This window comes from Quercus robur, chromosome 7 (assembly GCF_932294415.1).
Source record: "Quercus robur chromosome 7, dhQueRobu3.1, whole genome shotgun sequence".
In the NCBI taxonomy this organism is placed as follows: Eukaryota; Viridiplantae; Streptophyta; class Magnoliopsida; order Fagales; family Fagaceae; genus Quercus; species Quercus robur.
In genome coordinates, this window is record NC_065540.1 from 29,338,608 (window position 1) to 29,362,462 (window position 23,855).

The window sequence follows — 23,855 nt, forward strand, 5'->3', positions numbered from 1 at the left end:
TAACTAAAAAATACACTTTTATTTTATGAGGAAAAATCCACATGACAGAATCTTAAAACTGGAACCTAAGGAACTGTTAAATATTAGGAATGTAATGTGTTATACCATGTTGTGTATGCTAGAGTGGATGCGGAAGAGGAAGCATAGAATAGGAACACTGAGAACACGAGGGTTACGTGGTTCAGCCTTGACGGTCTACATCCACGGAGGAATCCCTTAAGGGCTACATCTTTATTGTATAAGAGTGTAGTATAATAACCTATATTACAATGAACCCTAACATGAGTATATATAGGCGACTAAACCCTAGACTACTAGTACAAGCAGGAATGGGCTTGGGCCTATTACATTGGGCTAATATGTCTAATATATATCTCTAACAAGAACAACACCTTAGTATTGTACCTAATTCTTGCCTTGTCTATAATATATCAAAGGTATTATAATTTCATATTGGACGATTTTTGTGTTTTGATAGGTTTAGTTACAATTTGTGCAAATTTTTGTTTTTTTTGTTTTTTTTAAATTAATAGTAAGTTAGTAACAAAGTGAGACACTAATTGAAATGATTTAAAAATTATATGATTTTGATTGAAAATTAAAAAAAATTAGGATTTAATTTGAAATCACCCGAGATTTTATGGGAATTATATAAATTTACTCCCCTCCCTTCTCATTCAATCCAAACTAGCCCTTAATAGTGGGTAAGGGATTGAGTAGATTATATAGTAGTATATGCTTTTTCTTTTCTTTCATTTTTGAGATAAAAGATAAATATTTTATTGAAGAAAAGTACGTATAACAAAAGTACCACTGGGAACAACACACCCCAGAGAGCAGGAAATAAATCCAACAGGCTGGACAATAACAACAAAACAAAACAACGACTAAAACATCACCAGAGACAGAAAAACAAAACAAATCTACCAACTCGATGAGAGCTAGTTTCTATTTTGTAAAGCACAGAGTCTCTGCTACTCTTCTAAAAAACCAATAGCCCCATCTAAGATGATTTTTGGATGCTGCTGGATTCTTTCAAAGTAGAATTTATTCCTTGCGTTCCATATTGCCCAAGACACCATACCCATTGTATTAACTCTAGTTGTGGGAGCTTCTCAACCAGCAATTGGAATAAATGGAAGAACTCGCAAGCCTCATTTGAGCACTTCTGAAGCAATTGGAATATATGTTTTTTTCTCATGTTTAGAACTCTTGATTCTAAAAGAATAGAAAATTGATCACGCAAATATAAATGAAAGTTAAAATGTAAAACTCCGTATTGTCTTACAGAGAATCCAAAAGAATAAAGCCAAGAAATGAAGATTATTTCACTTATCGTTGACATTGGAGGACACTTGGTGGTGCCAATCAGAAAACATTTTTGCTATCTAAGTTGCTACAATAGCAATATCAAGAATCTCAAAGATCAATTTCAGAAGCTGGGTGACAAGAGAGCTGGGGTGCAAATAGAAATTGATGTAGCAAAACAGAACGGAAAGGTAATTGCACCTGAGGTTGAGAGCTGGGTAGAAAAGGTAGACAACATTAGTGAAGGTCTGCAGAGATTCCTTGAAGAAGATGTCAAGGTGAATGCGATGTGCTTGGATGGATGGTGTCCCAATTTGAAGTCACGTTATTTCTTGAGTAGGAAAGCTAAGAAGAAGACTTTGGAAATTGATGGGCTTTTAAGGGATGGACAATTTGATAAAGTGTCCTATCCTCCTCCACCACCGAGAATAGCAACTTCATCCAAGGAAGGTTTTAAGGTTTTTGAATCAAGAATCCCAGTTATGAAAGAAGTTTTGACTGCTTTAAGGGATGACAAGATCAACATGATTGCCATTTGCGGGATTGAGGGGATTGGAAAGACAACAATGGCAAAAGAGGTAGCAAAAAGAGCCAAAGATGATAACTTATTTGATGAAGTTGTGATGGTAGTAGTGTCCCGTAAAAAAGACTTGAGCAAGATTGAAGATCAAATTGCAATGATGCGACGTTGGGAAATTAACTTTGAGAATGTCCTTGTAATACTAGATAATGTTTTGGAAGAACTTAATCTAAAGGACGTAGGAATTCCTTATAAAGTTGAACTCAATAGTTGCAAAATCTTGTTAACATCAAGAAGTGAAGAAGTCTGCAATCAAATGAAATCTCATAAGATTGTTAGAATTGAAGCCTTAACTGAAGAAGAAGCATGGAGCATTTTCAAAGAGATGGCAGGTAATTGTATAGATACTCCCAATCTACATCCAATAGCAGAAAAGGTTGCGAAGGAATGTAAAGGCATACCCATTGCTATAGTTACTGTTGGAAGAGCTCTAGAAAACAAGAGAAAGAATGAGTGGGTTGCTGCACTTCAACAGCTTAGAAAGTCTATCTCAAAAAATAATTCAGGTTTGGATTCAACTGTCTATTCTAGCATAGAGCTCAGTTACAATTTTCTAGCAAGTGATGAAACCAAGTCATGCTTTTTGCTTTGCTGTTTATTTCTAGAAGATTATGATATTCCCATTGAATATTTAGTCAGATTTGGAGTGGGACAAATGTTGTTTGCAAAGATTGATAAGGTGGCAGAAGCAAGAAATAGTCCATGCAATGATTGATAATCTTAGAAGATCATCTCTTTTGTTGGATAGCGATGAAGAAGAATGTGTGAAAATGCATGATGTTGTAGGGGGTGTTGCCATATCAATTGCTAATGAACATGTTTGTTGGGAAGAATGGACAGAGAAAGATACATATGAACATTCTGCTGCGATTTTGATTGTATCTCGAGAATTGAAAAATCATCCTGATGGCTTGGAGTGTCTAAAACTTGAGCTTCTTCAACTACCATGTGGCAAAGATGCTACTAGACAAAAGCTCCCAACCAATCTATTTAAAGGGATGATGGGATTAAAGGTTTTGGCTATGCAAGGTATGTCTTTTTCCATCACTACCACAATCCATACAGGTCCTTCAGAACCTTCAGACATTGCTTCTGGAGTATTGTGAGATAAAAGATGTGTCAGCAATTGGAGCACTTGGGAAACTAGAAATGCTTAGCTTTCTTGGTTTTGAAATCAAGGAGTTGCTAGGAGAAATAGGAAATTTGAGTCATTTAAAGTTGTTAGATCTGTCACAATGCTCTGCTCTTCGACACATTCCACCTGGTCTACTATCAAGTTTATCTAGACTAGAAGAGTTGTACATGGGAAATGACTTTGTGCATTGGGAACCAACGAAAGGCAATAGAGAGGGAGCCAATGCAAGCCTTGTTGAACTAAGGTCATTCTCCAATTCTTTGATGGTTTTACGTCTTCATATTCTAAACATCAAGTTATTGCCAAAAGATTTGCACTTCAAAAATCAAATGATAAAATTTCAGATATATGCATGTAAGGATCCATTTATGCATTGGAGTTTTACCACCGATTCTACTTTCTGGAATAGAACTTAGTATATATTTAAAAACAGTTTGGCACTTCATGGATTTGTTGCAAGTGATATTGCGGAGAGTCGGATACCTCGTCTACTGTTACAGAAATCTAAAATTATATTGTTGAGAGAAATAAAAGATTTCAAAAACATTCTCTTCAAGTTAGACAGAGAGGGTTTTCCACGCTTGGAGGTTCTAAGCATTTCAAACAATGAAGATGTAGAATACTTAATTGATGCCACATCATATCAGACTCCTCGTGTCGCCTTCCCTATCTTGGAGTCATTGGATCTCGAGAAATTGCCTAATTTAAAAGAGATATATCATAGCCAAATCCCACAGAGATCCTTTAGTGGTACACACTCTTAGCTTGCTTGTTTTGACAAACTAAGATCAATTACGCTCAGCTATTGCAAATGTTTGAAAAATGTCTTTTCATTGTCCATAGCAAAAGGTTTGGTTCAACTCCAACGGTTATATATATATATATATATATAGATGTGATGACATGGAAGAAATTTTTCACAAGGAGAAGATGAGAAGGCACTAATTGATAAGACCATGCTTCCACAATTAACGTTTATAGAGCTAGGCCCTCTACCAAGACTCATTGGCTTTTGTACAGGTGTGGTTCCTGTTAAGCTTGTCCAACCATCTATTTGAATCAGGAGGTAAAATTCTTACCCTCGCTCTTTAAAATATTAATTTTATAAATCCTTCCTTTCAAATGCTCATTGTTTTATGCTTTTACAATTGATTTATCAATTTTTTAATGTTCAAAAGGTTTGCCTGGATTTGATGCTTCTTACATAAATAGTTGAAAATTGTTGATGGTACAACAATAATAAGTTAATGGATTCATCAGGTTAGAAGGATAGACACTTTTGGAAGTGACAAGATGACAAACATTCAGCAAACTACTGGATCCTTTCCTGACTCAACACCCATCTCTCATAAATTCTTTTCATCCAAGACCATTTTGTGGCAACCTAATTTAAAAGAACTTTCATTGGAGGGTTCAAATGAAAGACTAGAAGTGGTATTTGATCTTGAAGGACAGAAGGACAACAATGACCATCAGAGAATCGTAGTACTTGCTGAATTGAAAACTTTAAGAGTAAGTTATTTATCTAATTTGAGGTACGTGTGGAAGAATGTTCCACAAGAAATTCAAGGCTTTCAAAACCTAACATCAATTAATATACTTGATTGTCATAAACTGAGATATTTATTCCCACCTACTGTTGCAAAACTACTTGTGGAACTTCAAAGCATTGAAATAGGGTGGTGTGACATGATTGAAAACATTGTTCAAAGAGATGGAGAAGAAGAGGTAGAGGATATCATCTTGTTCCCAAAACTTACTTCCTTCGATTTACGTTCTCTGCCAAATCTTATGAGTTTCTATATTGAACCTTATTCTTTTGAATGGTCATCCATCGAGAAGATAGATTTGTATGAGTGTCCGAAATTCAAAACATTTGGGAAGCTGTAGAAAATTAGCTGGGAATTGGATTCAAAACCCCAAGACCAAGAGCCATGCCTTGAGTGCGTACCACGTGGCAAGAATGATAGTCCAATGATTGCGTCAAACCAAAGCACCACCAAGAAATTCCAAGAAAGCTCATCTGTGAATAAAGAGGTACATATCTCACAAATAACAATCTCCGCCACCTTTTTTTTTTTTTTTTTTTTTTTAATAATGAGAAAACAACACAATGAAATTTCTAGATTTATGCACCTGTGCCAATGGAGCATGGTCATAACCTTAAGTCGATCAACAGAGTGATAAGATAAATAGACATCAACATTTTATTGCTTTTCTATTTGTTCATCCACTCTGTTTATAGCATCTTCTTTTTTTTGTCACAACATGTAAAATACATCTGTTCCAAAAATGGTGATGAAAAAGAAAGCACAATGTAGAAATCAAAACGGCTAATCAGAACTTCCTTTACTGTTAAGAAAACCAAAACTTCCATTACTCAAAATGTAAGAAAGAAGATAATATAGTCCTTACATTCATGTACATAAACTCCAATGTAGGAATCAAGGAAAAACAAAAAATGGTGGGGCAAAAGAGGGGGGGGGGGGGGGTTCATTTTATACAGACATCCTTCATTAAATATGCATGTCTGTGTGGTGCATCTTCCCCTACTAATGCCATACATGTGTTAGAAAAATGGTTAAATAACTAAATTCATCATTGCTTAATAGTTTAAACTTTTGGGACAAGTGGTAGTATGTCATATTATCAGAACAGGTGGCCTTGTGAGTTCAAGCTTTTGTTTTCTTGATTACAAAAGCCACAATTTTAACAAGGCTAAATTCTAATCATGCCACAATTAAAAAAAATTAATAATGTAGGGAATTTTTTGTAAAACCTACGGCCAACTGACCCTGCCTAGCAAAACTAGTTGCCAGGTAATCTAGGGGCATTCACCCATGACATACTAAAAAACAAAATCACAATAAAGGCCAAATTCAAAAAATAAAATAGTGGTTCAAAATTCAAAAATAAAATCAGAAATAATAAATTCTGAATTAATTTTGGTGCTCCTTGCATCAAAAGACACACAATGACATTGAGATACATGTTAAGAAAATTTCCATGTGACATAATTAGTTTTTCAACTTTAGGCATTTGGAGCGTACCCCATTTAGGTCAAACAATATATAAGTGAATCTACATGTCAAGTTGATTTTAAATAGGCAAGCCAGCAGCCAGTTTTGAGAATTTTTTTTTTAAAAAAAAAAGTAAAGCTGCAATGCAGGTTAGAGTTCAACTCATGTAGTTTAGTAAAGAAACCTGAATGAGCTACAGAAACACCTTGGCATGATTAAAACCCCCTTAAGGTGTCCATATCAAATTGTATGTCGAGCTTGCCTGCGGCTTATCATGCCACGCAACTATGAATTTAAAATAATTTGATCATAACCTCAGTAACTTGCATATTTAAGCTACAACCATGTGGTTACATTATTAAGGACCTTAACACAAGATACTAAGAAATATGATTCTAAAGATTTTAGAGATATTAATTCTGTGAACAATTTTACAAATCCAGGCAAACAATCATTAAAGAATCAAAAGTAAAAGAAGTTTAAATACCATTTCCACTCATTAAATGGGATTAAGCTCCTGAGCTTGAGATAAATATGCCCTAGAAGAAAAAGGATTAACAGAAACATAATAACAATGTCCTAAGCCCTCACATTGAAAAGGCAAAAAGGATAAAAGGAGTACTGCACTTAATTGAGGATAACATTGTCAAACCTGCTGGCGGGCTCACCAGAGCTCTTGTTCTAGTTGATTTAGCTTTAGGCGGCTACTCTCAAGTTGTTGCATCTTATCCACAAACTATTATAAGATGGAACAGCTTGCATTCCAGCATATGTAGCAATTATATATTGAAAGCACAGCAAAATAACAATGACAACAATGTTCATGAGGAGAAAAGAACTAAAGACACAGAAGGGCCTACTTTTTTCCTTAATCAGCTTTTTCTGGCAGCTTCACGATTTTGAGTAAGCTGGTGTAACGTCCATGAAATTTTGATTTTATTTAAACCATATTGATCTGAAATTATCTGAATATACGTTGTTTAAATCATATTACCTTTTGATCCCTGATTTCTCTTTTGATTTATCACTGGAATCAGAAGCCACAACAGCAGTCAATTGAACCCTTTCATGCTGCACAAAGACAAGGAAAGCACAAACTTAAAGTCAATGGTAAAGAGCAGCCAAGCTTTCCAATGAAACAGAAAGTTCTTAAATGCAAATGATGATGCCGTAAAAATCACCAGTGAGCTACACGATCCTCGTACACTTGAAATAGTGACCTGCAAGAAGAAAGAAGTGACCTAACGGAGGGCACCGGTGTGGTGCCGGCCAAATACCCTCCGAAGGTCAAGTTAGAACTATTCTCAACACTAGAGTGCTAGAGATGGGTTAATTATGCGCATCTCGATTTGTGAGGGTATTGGGGCTTTTATAGTAGGAGAAGGTTGGCCTCCATTCCTTGGTGTAGAAGTCTTTTCCTTATAGAAATCCCCTTGAATAATCCCAAACGTGATGGACAAGACTTTTCCTTGTAGAGAAGGTCTTCATTAACGTGCGCATCTTCTGGAGTTCTTCTTGTGCTAGGATTCCTATTCCTTTGGGATTCTACGATGATTTAAGCGTGTGTAGCAAGTATCTCAAATCAGGGTCTCTGCTGTGCCCTGGGCTTACCCATTATCGGCCCATGGGCCAGGATCCGTCAGGCACAACATATAGAAGGCACAACATATAGAAGGCCCGTCATGCCCATTTTTACCCCTTTAGTTGCCCCCTTCACCCTATGGTCCGTCATGCTTGAAAGGACGGACCAATGGGGTTACAGTTCAATATTCTTGGGGGTTGACGGTTCAATGTTCTTGGGGTTGTCGGTTCAATATTCTTGGGGTTGACGGTTCTTAAAGAGGACGATGCGAACTACGACCAGCCTTGACAGGTTGTCAAGCATTTATAAGGCATGACACGTGTCACTTTATGATTGGATTTTTTCCTGGATTGAAGCGTCGCTTCGTCTTCTGTGCACTTCATATATATATATATATATCACACTTCTCCTCTTTCATTTCTCCACTTTTCAACCAAATCATATTGTCAGAGCGCCATTGTCAACCTTGTTAGACAGCGATCCGTTCAATTGCTGTACCCGTCATTGATACAACCATTGTCCTTCACTTATTCACAGACTTGGTGAGTATTTTCTTTTCATAAGTCCTGCAATTATACATTTTATTTTCCTAGACCTTTTTTACACACCCTTCATCACTTCTAGAACCATCAGTCTCAGGTTTTGTCGTCATGTGTAGGCAATGTCTAGTGCGTTAAGTAATTAGTTAGTCGTTTGTGATGGGACGGATTACGAGGAAGTATACCCGTCCGGTCATAAAGACCAAGAGAGTCTAGGCGAAGAGAGGATTCCGTCTGCCTCTTCCTCGTCCTCAACAAATGAGGATATGGAGATGGCTGAACCAGAAGATATTTCTAATGACGGCGAGGATCAACCATTGAGATCAGTCATTGGTGCTGATGGACTTAGGGAGTTCATCATGCTACTAGAGTGGACGGTGCATAAATTCACATCCGTCATCAAGGAGAAACACTTCAACACATTTAGGGCTAATTTTCAAATTCAAGATTACATTCCAATCCGTCTACCCTATGTATCAGAGAAATGTTATTACAGGGGGGTAGAAGGTGTCAGAGTGTACGAACAGATGCTGAAGGCGGGACTTAGGTTTCCGCTAAGTACCCTGCATAGAGAGCTTCTAAAGTATTTGGGTCTGTTCGTCACCCAGATATCCCCGAATGCCTGGAGGGTCTTCATAACAATGGAGATTCTTTATGGTGCTATGACAGACGGCGCTAGGAGGCTGACGGTGCGTGAATTCCTTCATTGCTACCGTCCAGATGAAATTGACAGGTTAAGGGGAATGTATAGTTTTGCTAGTAGGAGTTCGTTGTTGAAGGTCATATTTAAAACACCCGACTCAAATAGAGACTGGAAGAGTCATTACTTCTTCTTAGAGGGTGACGAGTGGATGGGTCGTCCAGGGGAGACGGAATATATGCCCGTCGACACAACTTGGGGAGTATTAAATCCATCCAGTATGCATCCGTCCTAATTTGTAGATTCTTTTTATATTCGTTCAGTTATAATTTCTCCATCTCTTTTAACCGTCCATTTCTTCTGCAGTTAGACGGCATCCACAAGTTAGTATTGAGGAGTTTAGTTTTCTTGAGAAGATTTTTTCAAAGACTAAGCTAAAGGAAAGGACTTGAGCGAAGTTAGTAAATCTAGATACCATCCATTGGTATTGTGACGGTCCTGAACCCATGCCGGTAGCCGTCAGATATAATGCCAAAATTCATAGACGTAAGTCCGTCAACCTTTATTTTGCATAAATGGCTTTAACTTTTAGTTAATAACTTCATCCGTCCTTTTTTACATATATGGACGATGCTAAGAGGAGGGCGTTGATCAAAACACAGGTTGCAAAAAGAAAGGAGTTCGGCGATGTGGCTCCTAAGGGGACGGTTCCATCCATTAAAAGGAAGCAGCAACCGTCCAAAGGGGACCGTCCCCTTATACAACAAAAAGTCCCTCTGGAACCTGTCGTAGGGTTGATGGCTGAGGGTGTGAAGACCGTCACCCCAGTAAAGCATGGGTCAGGCAAGGGCTTAATGAAGGCCCTGCCCACTAGCCAAGAGAAGCCACCTTTTCTCCTCCGTGATGACTCCAAATATGCCCTGGAGAAACTTTCATCTGTCATCACGTCGGAGGACTATGAGGATTTAAGTAATCACTCGACGGAGGCAATGGGGGAGACGGGTCTTTTTGCTATTGCATAGGTAATCCTTGTTCGTCGACTTACGTCCGTCCACTCCACTTAGTTCTTGTCTAACCCTTCTAAATTTTTTGTTTCAGTCCCTGATTATGATGAAGGGCCTAATGGATCGGTGCCTTAACTGTGAGATGGCTTTGTAATGTGTGCGAGCAAAGGCAGAGTAGACGGAGGATGAGCTGGGTCAACTTAACAAGTGGAAGTCCACTATGGAGAAGAAGTTTGACCTTTCAGAGCAGGTGAGGAAGGAGCTTGAGCAAAAGACGGATGAGGCGAGGAAAGCCTTGGAGGTTAAAGATAAGGAGATCCAAGAACTGAAGGAAAAGCTCCGTCAAGCTAAGGAGGTAGCGGTCCGAGAATATCGTGACTCCGACGCCTTATTGGTTGAGCTGGGAGACTAATTTCTGCAAGGTTTTGATGACGTGCTCCATTAAGTTAAGAAAGCCTACCCTGCCTTGGATGTGTCCATGGTAAATGTTGACGATCAAGCCCAGACGTTTGCTATGCCCATCGCCTCAGAGAACACAGATGACCTTTTTGCTGAGGAAGCAGCTCAAGGCGACGGAGAGTCAGCTCAGGCAAAGAATGTTCAAGATGCCGACCCTAAAGAGTAGATAGTTTTATTTATTTATTTATTTATTTTTATTTGAGAACAATCCGCCATTAATTTTGTGTATTGAACAATTGCACTTTGAGGGTTTTATCCGTCAATGTTGCTTTATTTCACAACTTTATGCCTGCTTTATCTATCTTTATTATTTGTACGAGATGTATAAATCTCTGTCCTCTTCAGTTGTCCATTATATGGAGAACCGGCCATCTTTATGGACTTGTACATAATTTTAGTTTGTGGACGAACCGTCCTCTTCAAATACTAGGTAGTTTATCCCATCCTTCCTTGTGGACTTAGGAATTTTCACCTTTTGGGATGATCCGTGCAGTTGGTGGGCTTGTATTTGTCATTTATGTGAACTTATAGAACTTGTTGTTATCCATCCATTTTATTTACTTGAAAGTTTCATCCGTCTGGGATGATCTGTCCAACTGGTGCTTTATTTGTTATCTATCCATTTTTATGGACTTTGAATATTGCCCGTCTAGGATGATCCGTCCATCTTGTGGACTTTTGTGCAACCGTCCATATTTATGGACTTTTAGAAACTTTATCCTTTTGGGATGATACGTCCGGTTAGTGGACTTTAATAATATTTTCCACCCTATAGATGGTCCGTCTACTTCGTGTGCATGATTATAAATTCACCCTACGTGTGATCCGTCCATCTTGTGGACTTGATAATAGTTTCCACCCTATGGATGGTCCGTCCATTTTGTGGGCTTGATAATAAATTCATCCTATGGGTGGTCCGTCCACTTTGTGGACTTGATATTGAATCCACCCTATGGGTGATCCGTCCATTTTATGGACTTGATGATGAATTCACCCTATGGGTGATCCGTCCACTTTGTGGACTTGATAATAGAATCCACCCTATGGGTGATTCATCCATTTTATGAACTTGATAATAAATTCACCATAACGGTGATCCGTCCACTTTGTGGACTTGATATTGAGTCCACCCTATGGGTGATCCGTCCATTTTATGGACTTGATAATGAATTCACCCTATGGATGATCCATCCACTTTGTGGACTTGATAATAGAATCCACCCTATGGGTGATCCGTCCATTTTATGGACTTGATAATAAATTCACCATAACGGTGATCCATCCTCTTTGTGGACTTGGTAATAAATTCACCCTATGGGTGGTCCATCCACTTTGTGGACTTGATATTGAGTCCACCCTATGAGTGATCCGTCCACTTTGTGGACTTGATAATAGAATTCACCCTATGGGTGATCTGTCCACTTTATGGACTTGATAGTAGTTTTCACCCTATGGGTGATTCATCCACTTTTTGGACGTTGTTTTCTCTAGTTCTCTTATGAACTTTTGTAAGAATTCAAGTAGAAAAACATGGTTGTGTCTGAATATTCCTCTTTGAAATAAAAATACGTTTGTAGGAAAAAGTACCTGCCCCCTTGGGCTTAAAAAGGCACAAAGTATTGTAGCAAAAATTGTCAAAGAAAAACTAGTAATTGTAGCTAAAATTAAATAAACTGGGAAATTAGGGATTGTCGCTGTTCTTCATATTATCTTTACGGGTAGTATTTTCGTAGATGCTCCGTGTTCCATGGGTGCTGCAACTTTTGTCCGTCCAACGTCTCGAGGTGGTAGGTGCTCTTCCTCTGCCATGAAGCGATCCTGTAAGGTCATTCTCTGTTGGGGCCAAGCTTTCCTTGCGAAGGATCTCTAGTGGCGCCCATTACCTTCCGTAGTACAAGATCACCGACCTGAAATTCTTTATGCCTTACTTTGGAGTTGTAGTGTTTCGCCATGAGATTTTGATAACGTGCCAACCTTTACTCTACTGTCGCTCTGACTTCGTCCACTAGGTCGAGCTGAAGGTGCATGGCCTCTTCGTTCTTATCCTTGTCGTAGTTCTCCACCCAGTAGCTTGTGAGTCCCACTTCTGCGGGAATGATAGCTTCACTTCCGTATGCTAGTCGAAATAGCGTTTTTCTAGTGGGTGTTCTTGCTGTAGTTCGGCATGCCCACAAAACGTTTGGTAGTTCGTCTGGCCAGATACCCTTTGCCCCCTCGAGCTGGGTCTTGATTATCTTGAGCAAGGATCGGTTCGTGACTTCAACTTGCCCATTAGCCTGTGGGTGTGCGGGCGATGAGTATTGATTCTTGATCCCTAGCTCCGAGCAGAAGTCTTTGAATGCACCGTTGTCGAATTGCCTACCATTGTCAGAGACTAGCACTCTGGATATCCCGTACCTGCATATGATATTTCTCCAGACAAAACTTTGGATGTTCTTCTCCGTGATAGTTGCTAAGGCCTCTGCTTCTACCCACTTAGTGAAATAGTCTATGCCAACTACCAAAAACTTTAACTGCCTGATCGCTGTCAGGAATGGGCCCATGATATCTAACCCCCATTGAGCGAACGACCAAGGTGCTGTCATGGGGGTCAGCTCTTTGGATGGTTGCCTGATGAAATTGCTGAATCTCTGACACTTGTCGCAGGACTTGATATAAGCTTGCGTGTCCTTCAACATTGTGGGCCAATAGTATCCTGTTCGGATCATCTTGTGTACTAACGACTGTGCTTCTGATTGGTTTCCGCAGATGCCCTAATGGATTTCTCTCATTACGTAATTTGCTTCCTCATAGCCTAGACACCTCAGGTATGGTTGAGAGAACCCTATTTTGTATAAGACATCTTTTATCAGCGTAAATCGTGATGCCTAGACCTTCAGCTTTCTAGCGGCGTCCTTCCCGTTTGGTAACACGCCGGTTCTCAGATATGATATCAATGGCGTAGTCCAATTCCGTTCAGCGTCTACTACCTTCATATTCGTTCCGTCATCAATAAGTGAAGAGACTTGAACAAAGGATAATACCTGTTCGGGGACAAGCATAAATTCTACTGAGGCAGCTTTTGCTAGATGGTCGGTACATTCGTTTTCTTCCCTTGGGATTTGAACAAATTTGACTTCGAGGTCGCCGATTCAGTACTTCACTTCTTCTAGATACCTCTTCATCCTTTCATTCTTACATTCGTAGCCGCCATTAATTTGACTTGAGTCGCAATGTACGACTATGTTTTCCGCACCTGCAGCTTTTACGAGGTCTAGCCTTGCCACCAAGGCTTCATATTCTGCCTTGTTGTTGGTTGTGGGGAAATCTAGTTAGATCATACAACAGATCTTATCTCCCTCCGGTGTTTGGATTACCACACCGGCTCCTCTGGCTCGTCTATTTGAAGATCCGTCTGTATAAATACTCCACTGTCTTTTCTCCTCTACCCCCTGGCCGTCTCCAAGAGTGAATTCGACGATAAAGTCAGCCACTACCTGCTCTTTCACAGCCGTTCTCGAACGGTACTGTATGTTAAACTCGTTGAGCTCCATTGCCCAAAAAGCCATTCTTCCTGCTGCCTTTGGACTACTTATAGCTTTTCTCAAGGGCTTGTCCGTCAAGACGATGATGGTATGTGTTTGGAAGTACGGTTTGAGTTTTCGCGCTGCGATTATCAACGCAAAAGCCAACTTCTCCATCTAAAGGTACCTCCCTTCTGCCCTTTGGAGCGCTCGACTCGTAAAGTAGACTGGTCTCTGCGATCCATCTTCCTTTCTTACCAAAGCTGTGCTTACAGTGGCGTGTGAAACGGCTAAATACAGGTAAAACTCTTCTCCTGGCTTGGATGGATTGAGCAATGGTGGAGAGGAAAGATATGCCTTTAAGTTGTCAAATGCCGTCTGGCATTCGTCCGTCCACTTAAATGATTTTCTTAGAGTGCGGAAGAAAGGCAGGCATCTATCCGTCGCTCTCGAGACGAACCTGTTCAGGGCCACGATTTTTCCATTCAAACTCTGGACCTCTTTAACTATCCTTGGTGGTTTCAACTCCATTATGGCCCGTATCTTCTCCGGGTTGACCTCTATACCTCTTTGGGACACCATGAAGCCCAAGAATTTCTCCGCCATCACTCCGAACGTGCACTTGTTTGGATTCAACTTCATGTTGAACGATCGGAGTGTGTCAAAGGTCTCCCTGAGGTCGTCTAGGTGATCATCTTCACGTAGACTCTTTACCAACATGTCATCAACATAGACTTGTACGTTCTTGCCAATCTGGTGCGCAAACATTTAGTTCATTAACCTTTGGTATGTTGCCCCAGCATTTTTGAGTCCGAAAGGCATCACCTTGTAGCAGAATAGTCCCTGGCTTGTAACAAAGGAGGTCTTCTCTTGATCAGATTCGTCCATCTTGATCTAGTTGTAGCCCGAGAAAGTGTCTATGAAACTTAGGAGCTGGTGTCTTGCAGTTGAATCTACCAAGGTATCTATCCGTGAGAGCGGGTAGCTGTCTTTAGGGCAAGCCTTGTTGAGGTCCGTGAAATCTACGCACATCCTCCAGTTTCCGTTGGCCTTTTTAACCATGACGACGTTTGCCAACCAGTCGGGGTAGTATACTTCTCGGATGAAATCTGCTTCTAGTAATTTTCGTACTTCCTCCGTTATGGCCTTGTCCCACTCCTGGGTGAACACTCATTTCTTTTGCCGGATTAGAGGGAATAAGGGCGATACATTTAACTCGTGAACTATGACTGAGGGGTCAATTCCTGGCATGTCTTCGTGACTCCAGGTGAACACGTCTTGGTTATCTCTGAGGAAAGTTGTGAGCGCTTGGCGTACCGGCCAACTAGTTAGTGTGCCAATTCTAGTCGTTCGTTCCGGCCGTGAGTTATCAAGGTTCAGCTCTTCCAGTTCCTCCACTGGCTCTGCTAGTGCTTGTTGTTCTTTGATGCACATCGTTTGCTGTTAATCCTCCATCTCTAACATGGCAATATAGCATTCCCGCGCTGCCACTTGATTTCCCCGTAGTTCTCCTACCCTGTAATTCGTCGGGAATTTAATCATCAAGTGGTATGTTGAAGTCACCGCCTTCCAAGAATTGAGAGTGGGCCGTCCGAGAATGGCATTGTAGGCGGATGAGTAGTCGACTACGAGAAACGTTATCTCCTTAGTGATCTGCTGAGGATAGTCACCTGTCGTTACAAATATTGTGATTGTGCCCAAGGGGAACACCTTCGTTCCTTCGAATCCCATAAGTGGGGCATTTGTTGGGGTTAACCGTTCCCTGTCAATCCTCATTTGTTGGAATGCCGGGTAGTATAGGATGTCCACTGAGCTGCCGTTGTCGACAAAGACTTGATGCATGTTATAATCTCCTATTTGCAAGCTGACCACAAGTGCGTCGTCATGCGGATGGTGAAGTCTCCGAGCATCATCTTCTGAAAATCCGATGATGGGGTTATCTATTCATGGCATCTTAGGTGTGGATTCTATAAGTTGGATGTTATGGACCATTCTAAGGTAGGTTTTGCGGGCATTTTTGGAAGATCCGGCAGCTGTTATGCCCCCTACAATCATTCTTATGTCCCCTATAGGTGGTCTAGGGCGCTCGTTCTCTCGTCGTAGGGCCTGCTCTTGGGGCGGATCGGTTCTTTCCTTGTTAATGAACGTCTGTAGCTTCCCTTGTCTAATAAGGGCCTCAATTTGCTGTTTCAGATCGTAGTAGTTGGTTGTGTCGTGCTCGTGGTCACGGTGGAAGCGGCAATACTTGTCCCTTGGCCTCTTGTTGGGATCTCCCTTTAGCTTACCAAGGAACGTCAGTGCTCCTTCATCTTTGATCTGCATTAAGACTTAATCTATCGGGGTGGTTAATGGGGTGAAGCTCATGAACTTCCCAGTGGGGGGTCTAGAGTGCCTTTCATCTCGTTGATCTTCGGTTCTAGCCATCTTTCGCCCCCTATCCTGTCGTGTGTCCTCTTGCCTTTCCCTCTTTCTGGGCTTCTCCTCGTGGGCCAGCAATGCATCTTCCGCGTTCATGTACTTGGTGGCTCTGTAGAGCACGCCCGACATGGTTTTTGGGTCGTTCTTGTATAAAGAAAACAAAAACTTACCCTTTCGTAACCCATTAGTGAATGCTGCTACGAGTATCTTATCATCCGCTTCGTCAATTGAAAGTGCCTCCTTGTTGAAACGAGTAATGTAGGACCGCAGCATCTCGTCTTCTCGCTGCTTGATGCTCATTAAGCACGTAGTAGATCTCTTGTGCCTATGTCCCCCAATAAAGTGCGAAGTGAACTGGGCGCTTAACTCCTTGAAAGTATTAATGGAGTTCGGCATTAATCTATAGAACCAAATTCTTGTAGGTCCCTTCAGCGTCGTAGGAAAGGCCCTACACATAATCTCGTCTGGTACTCCTTGAAGGTGCATCAGGGTCTTGAAAGTCTCTAGGTGATCGGGAGGGTCCTTGACCCCATCGTAGCTTTCAATCTGGGGCATGCAAAATTTCTGTGGCGGGGAAAGGAGTTGACAAAGACGGTGAACGGTGAGTCGGTTCTGTTTACTAGTTCATCAAGATCATTGGACACTCGTCCTTTGAGGGCATTCATCATGACCTCCATCTGTTCCTTCATCGCCTGCACCTCTGCGACAATAGGTGGAGGGGCCTTATCCGTGAGAGATGGGAGGCTCATGTTTTGCCGTTCTGGTCTGCTTGGGGCGTTACTGCCCTCTGGCCTCTCTTGGTCCCTTCGTTTGGCACTGGTACCTTCTTGGTTTTCCTCTTGAACGTTGTGTCCTACGTCCCTTTGGCGTAGCTGTTCCTCCAGATCATGGTTTTGTTTTGTGAGACGTTCCACTGCTGCCATGAGAGTTTGGACCTACCTCTCCAATGCAGTGGATCGCGGCGGCTCGTCTCCTTGAACGTTGTTGGTGGTAGCCATCGAGCGAGTGAGTACCATGCAACTCTTATGTCTGGGAAGCAATAGTCTGGCTAAACTTGACGTTTCCCATAGACGACGCCAACTGATGATGCTGTAAAACTTACCAGTGAGCTACACGATCCTTGCACACTTGAAATAGCGACCTGCAAGAAGAAAGAAGTGACCTAACGGAGAGCACCGGTGTGGTGCCGGCCAAATACCCTCCGAAGGTCAAGTTAGAACTATTCTCAACTCTAGAGTATTAGAGAGGGGTTAATTATGCGTACCTTGATTTGTGAGGGTATTTGAGCTTTTATAGTAGGAGAAGGTTGGCCTCTATTCCTTGGTGTAGAAGTCTTTTCCTTATAGGAATCCCCTTGAATAATCCCAAACGTGATAGACAGGACTTTTCCTTGTAGAGAAGGTCTTCATTAATGTGGGCATCTTTCGGAGTTCTTCTTGTGCTAGGATTCCTATTTCCTTTGGGATTCTCCGATGATTTAAGCCTGTGTAGCAAGTATCTCAAATCAGGGTCTCTGTTGTGCCCTGGGCTTACCCATTATTGGCCCATGGGTCAGGATCCGTCAGGCACAACATATAGAAGGCCCGTCATGCCCATTTTTACCCCTTCAGCAATATTACTTTCACATGGCAAAACCAAAAGCAAAGATATAGATAGTTCTCATTACAGAATTATCGTATGGATCTAATGAAAAGGCATATTACTTTTTAGCATCAAATTACTACATAGCAGCATTACTTCGTACGAGGTATTTATAGATGACATAATCTCTAGAAAGCTGAATAAGATGCATAAACAATGCAAGAGACATCACCCTTTGATTCTTGTCATCTGTTGAGGTATCAACCCTGGTGTATGCTTCTGCCATCGTGGACTCCCCAGTTCTCACAATGGCCACTAGATGTAGAAATTAGATTCGGCTATGCTTCTTAGATGTGTGCTCGTCATTAGAGTTCTGGTTCTCACGTGCTTCCGTGAACCCTTTCAAATTCAGAAACAAAAGAAACAGAGAGAGAGAGAGAGAGAGACAGAGAGAGAGAGAGCGAGCGAGAGAGAGAGAGAGAGAGCGACAGAGCGCGAGAGGGGGGGGTTGGCCCAAAAAGGAAAGGCCCATTAAAGCTTATGCCACAAGAATGGATTTGTATTCATTGAGTAGGGATAAGTTCTAGATAATAGACTTGAGCCCATAACTGCAAAAGCCACAATGGGCCTTGGCTTGATTTGGTTAAGTAAAACCTTATCTAGTAAAGCAATAGTTGAGGTTTAAATAGATTTCCTACTACAAAAGGGTTTGAAGCCTATCTATCTAGGAAAGAGGTTTATTTATTTATTTATTTTTTTTATATACAAAATAAAATTTTTACTATATATGTGTGTAAAGCTTCATTTTAAAGACTTGAATCTTGACTTTTGCCCCCCCCCCCCCACCTCAAGAACTTTGTACTTGTGAAGTGACCATCATACTATAAGTGCACAATGGTATATGAAAGAGTTAAACCCTTTAGAAAAAGGGATGAATCAGAAAATTACGGATAAAAATCATGTACTACTTTTGTATTTCACTTTATTCTCTATCAATTACTATTTTCTGAACACAAAAATTTGTACAAATGATTTTTATTCATAAATTACATGTTTGGCTATACTACAAACTAAAAAATTAATTGCCAAGAGTCTTGTAGCTCAATTAATTGGTGCTTCCTAGTGTTTCTAGGATATCCAAGGTTCAAACCCCCTCTTCTCAAAATTTCTGTCTAGTTTAGTATAAGAATTTACTTTTTATATTTTACATACTAAAATTTTAAAACACCTAATTATCTATTTTATACTATATTTCATTAAAATATCAATTTTTGAGATATACTTTTTCTACTCATCAAGAAATTTCTCTTTAACTTTAGCTTTGAGGCATTTCTTTTTCATTTTTAGATATATATTACCATATTTACTGCAAATACTCGAATGAATGACTAACCATAAGAATCTTAAAGATTAAGTATTCTCAATTTGTCAATGACTAAAGGACTGTTTAGGAATTGTATGTGTGCTTTTTTCTTTTTGTAATTAAATTGCATTTTTTCACCCTAAATTTTGAAGTTTATATATATAAAAGAATTGTTACAACAAGTGTGAGTGATGGATTTGAATCGTCCTTGTAAAAAAGACCCATTAAATATCATTGAGCCACAAATTTCACAATAATACAATTTTTTTTTTTTTTTTTTGGTTAGCAGTATTCATTAGGTGCTAAACAATCCAATCCACCTTTATTTTCCTATTGTTTTTCTCTCTAGCCCGAATGATTCCTTTTCCATTTTACTCCAGTAACATTTGAGATAGTACTGACTATTGAGTTACACAGCATGACAGCACCACAAAAAAACACATGCATAATGTGAAAAAAGCAGTGAACTCTCAATGTCATAGAATTTTCCTTTGATCTTTTAGCAATATTGCATTATTGTTAGGGAAATGAATAATGTAGGTTCACTGAATGCAGCTAAATGCCATCACGAGTCACGACATCACCACTAACTTTATTTGAACCCTTAAATCATTTTTTTTTAATGGAAAATCAAATCTAATTTCAAATGTTAATCTTCTACTAACTTTTTACTCTCTTTTTTATATCTTTTTTTTAAAAATTCCTAAATTAACTGTGATAGGCCAAAAACGAATTAACTCCTTGTGATAAATTAATTGATTAATTAGTTAAGTTTATTAATTAATCAAATTAACATGCAAACGTGTGGTAGCACAAACAAATCACCAATAAACTAATTATGTAGCGGAAAATAAATAACACAGTGATTTGTTTACGAATGGGGAAAACCTAATGGCAAAAACCCCATTGGGTGACTTTCAGGTCACCACTCCCGAAATTCCACTATTATCACAACAAGCGATTACAAGTAAAGGAATTTCAGTACTTTATACCAATCTACAGTTGAACCCTTGCCTCAATACCCAATTAGACTTGTTTTGTAGTGACAATTTCCCTTTTTGATGCACGGCTCCTAAGTATGTGACTAACCAATTGCGTGGATCCTAGTACGCGACTTCAATCACCAACTAGAGAAGGTTGTTGGCTACAAAGTTCTTCAGTTCATCCACATGATGAAGATCAAGAAGATGTTTGGTCACAAAACCCTAAGGTGCACATACACAACAACTTCTTCAAAAGAGATGAACAAGGGCGAAATTTTGTCTCCGGTCACAATTTGCTTGAACAAACTATTCTTAAAGCTTGTGTAACTTGTGAACACTTTGACGGCCCTTAAAATAATCTTTTTATATGTCTAGGGTTAGAAGAAAAGAAAGCACAAACACAAAATCATATTAGAGTCAAAACAGAATTGGAATTCTGTTTTTCATAATGCTCGACAGATAGCTGTCTGTCGAGGTGCTGTCGAGCAGATGTCGAGCTTTAATGAACAATACTTCTTCAGCTTGAATTTTGGACAGACTTGCATGTCTTTAACACTTGATCTTGAAACACAGTTTCTTGAAGTATTAAACACATCTTAGATCTTCACAAATACAAGTAAAGTGCATTTTGTCAAAGGATAAGCCAATTAAATAAAATAGTGACATATGTTCCTAACAAGTGAATCACATATGTCCTAACAAAATGGGGTTATAATACGTTGGATCCAAATCTCCTATTGGGCAGTTCCACTTTGTTTTTTTGAGTAAGTAAGAAAATGAGAGGAGTAAATGAAGGCCTTAAAGTGGCATTTCCAAATTTAATATCAAGATTTCTCCATTAATTCATTTAGGTCAATGTGGTTTTTTTTTTATTCTTGCCAAACTAGAGACAAATGAAACATGTCCACTCTGTGAATATTCCATATTTAGTAGTGGATCATAGCACTATATTTATCATTCGAACAAGTCCAACTAGAGATTAATATTCTCTAGCTACATCACGGATCACGATGCATAAAGGGTAGGTCTATATCCTCCCCTTGAACTTGTAAGACACCAATTTGAAACTGTAATTTGTAAGGCCCATTTTCTTTAGATTATCAGAAGTTAGAATCTTTGCTTTCACAGTGAACCAAATAAAATAAACCAACATGAGAGGGACACTATCATGCCACACCGCTTGCTAGGGAAATTATTAATCCCCAAGTACCCAACTCCTCAAAATTTTGTAATAAATAGTCAATTGTAAATTTGTAAATCCTCTTAAATCTAAAAGATGTCCAAATCATCCTATACTACTCCTACGACTACAAGGGCGAATCATACTATATCACTGGCAAAATACAATTCCTTCGATCGGGAAGGAGTAATTCATGGAAGAAACTATACAAATAATTGAGAAGAAACATTTTGAAAAGAAACCACTCTTCAAAAGAAAAAAAAAAAAAAAAAAATCTATTACTGTGGTTACACGATTTTCCTGGCCCAACTCATGTTGATTAGGCCCTGGCCCAAAGCGCAACCCACAATAATTCTTTGTAGAGGATGGGTCAAAGAACTTGGCCTCAGTGAACTTGTTCGGTCTTATGCATGGGCAGTATGGTTTGCAAAAGGAAAATAGGAAAAAACACCAGAATGGATCTTTCTCAAGTCTGATTTTATTTCTTTTTTGTTTCTGATACAGTTCTCTCGTCCCCTTCTTTGAGGGACTCCACTACATTATATATTTCTCTTCTTTTCATCCCAGCCTTACACCTGTTAATCATCCAAGCATCCACTCGAGCACCTGTCCCATCAGACGCCCTCATCAGACCCTTTGTGAGTTGCAGAGGCCAAGGCGGTACTGTTCAGGAGTCTTTTCCTCATTAATGCGGCCAAGAGGGTGGTTGGGGCGCAATTAATGTGGTGGTAGCCTTCCGTGAGATATTTTGAATTTAATTCGTTTTATATGTTGGGAAGACGAGTTGAAATGGCTGGGGCAAGTTTCTAGTCTGGGTTTCGCGATGTCCGAGGAGGAGTTACTCCTCGGACAGGTTTCCTTGACGCTATTGGGGTTGAATAGCGCTTCATATGAGGCTTTTCGTTGGACAGGACGCTCCTCGGACGGGCCTGAGCTTGGAATAGCCCATCATTTTTGGGCCGGGCCCCACAATAGCCCCTCAAAACTCCGGTTTTTACCTCCCTCCGAGGGGAAAGGCGGGGTTTTGATGTTCGTGAGTGGAGGGAAATAAGGAGATCGTGGGGCGCGCGTGCGGACCGTTACTTTTGACGCGCTACAATTTACGAGACGTGGCCATTAACTTCTGGAGGCGTTATGTTCCCTTTATCCAACGGCTTGGCGTGGATCGAACGGCCATCGTTTCTTCCCGTATTTCTAGGCGGGGATGATCTTTTCTCTCTCCTCCCGGCTATATAAGACGCCAGAGGGGTTCAGTTCCTTCTTTCATCTGCATTTCGCAAACCTCAAAAGACTCCAGAGAACTCCATCGAATCCCAGAGATATACGAACACTTGCGTCCGTTACGCCGCCGTAGCCGTTCTTGTGAAGCGCTTCGTCCAAGAGAGATTCCCAGGCGTCCCCTTGAGCGTTTTGTGAAGGTACCAGTACATTTCGCCTTTCTCTCCGTTTCAATTCCCTCCTCGGACTCTACTTTTCTTTTCAGTCTTTACTTTCATTTCCTCAGTTCAGTTCAGATGGGTAGATTCGAAAAATTAGTAAAAACCCCTGCTGCTATGGAAGCCTTTAGGGCTAAATACCATATTCCCCCGAGGGTTGGGCTGCGGCACTGTCCTCTTGAAGGAATATTGACCGATAGAGTTGAGGGAGAAGTCGTTATCCCCATGATTGCTTTCATAGAGGGAGGGATGACACTTCCCATGCGCAGGATCACAAGGGAATACCTGTTCAACCATAGGTTGACGCCGTATCAGTGTGCCCCAAATATGTTCAAGATACTAGGCTGTGTAGATGTCTTAAACGAGTGGATGAATCTAGGCCTCACTTGGCACGATGTGGCTTATTTGTACGAATGTCACCGCCTCGGGGATGATGGGTATTATCTTAAATCCCGGAACGAGGACGTTAGGTTGATCTCTTGTCTTCCAGTTTCCAATAAGACCGTGAAGAATGACTTCCTCATTGCTTCTGGGGAGTGGTTCGACGGTATTCACTGTCCAACTCGGGCAGGAAACCCAGGTGCGGCGCTTTTAGGATTGATCCTTTTTGGGGAAAGGATTTAGCCTTGAGGGGTTATTTTTTTTTATTTTTTATTTTTGGCTTTCTTTGTAATTGGAAAATTTCATGATCTGACCTCACTTTTCTTGGTTTGTTTGCAGACAAAAGTCACGTTGCTCCTCGGATAAGACTTGTGAACGTGCCAGCGCTGAACTATCTTCTCAGGTCGGAGATTTACGTTACCGGGGACGGACAGTTGCGTGCGGCCCATCTGGTTTTGGGCTATCAACCTCTGAGCAGCGCTTTCCAGGCAATCGGTCACGCTATAAGGGCTGGCAGCCCGAGGCTAGCCAGAATTGACGTGTCCCGGGACGGATTCCTAGCTGACCACGATTTGCCACCAGTTGTGTTGCCAGGTGTCAGAAATCCCTACTTAGCGGAGCAGTTACCTCCGGTAAACGAGCCTGGTGCTGCTGTTTTGGTTGAAGAAGAGGCTGAATCATCTCGTCTTTCCCTTGAAGAGGAGATAGATAAGTTTTGCTTCGAGGAGGAAATTCAGCAAAAC

The 23,855-nt window shown here is 40.5% G+C and overlaps 1 protein-coding gene across 1 annotated transcript; it reads left to right on the top strand.

The window, feature by feature from the left end:
* Positions 1–1,316: 1,316 nt before the first annotated feature.
* Positions 1,317–2,603, top strand: LOC126691256 (probable disease resistance protein At1g61310). The gene has a single exon (XM_050386314.1). It carries the CDS (start codon positions 1,317–1,319, stop codon positions 2,601–2,603), a length of 1,287 nt encoding a protein of 428 aa, XP_050242271.1.
* Positions 2,604–23,855: the final 21,252 nt, after the last annotated feature.

Excerpts from the sequence above, each read along its gene's own strand:
- LOC126691256 (XM_050386314.1), top strand. The coding sequence starts at position 1,317 with ATGAAGATTATTTCACTTATCGTTGACATTGGAGGACACTTGGTGGTG.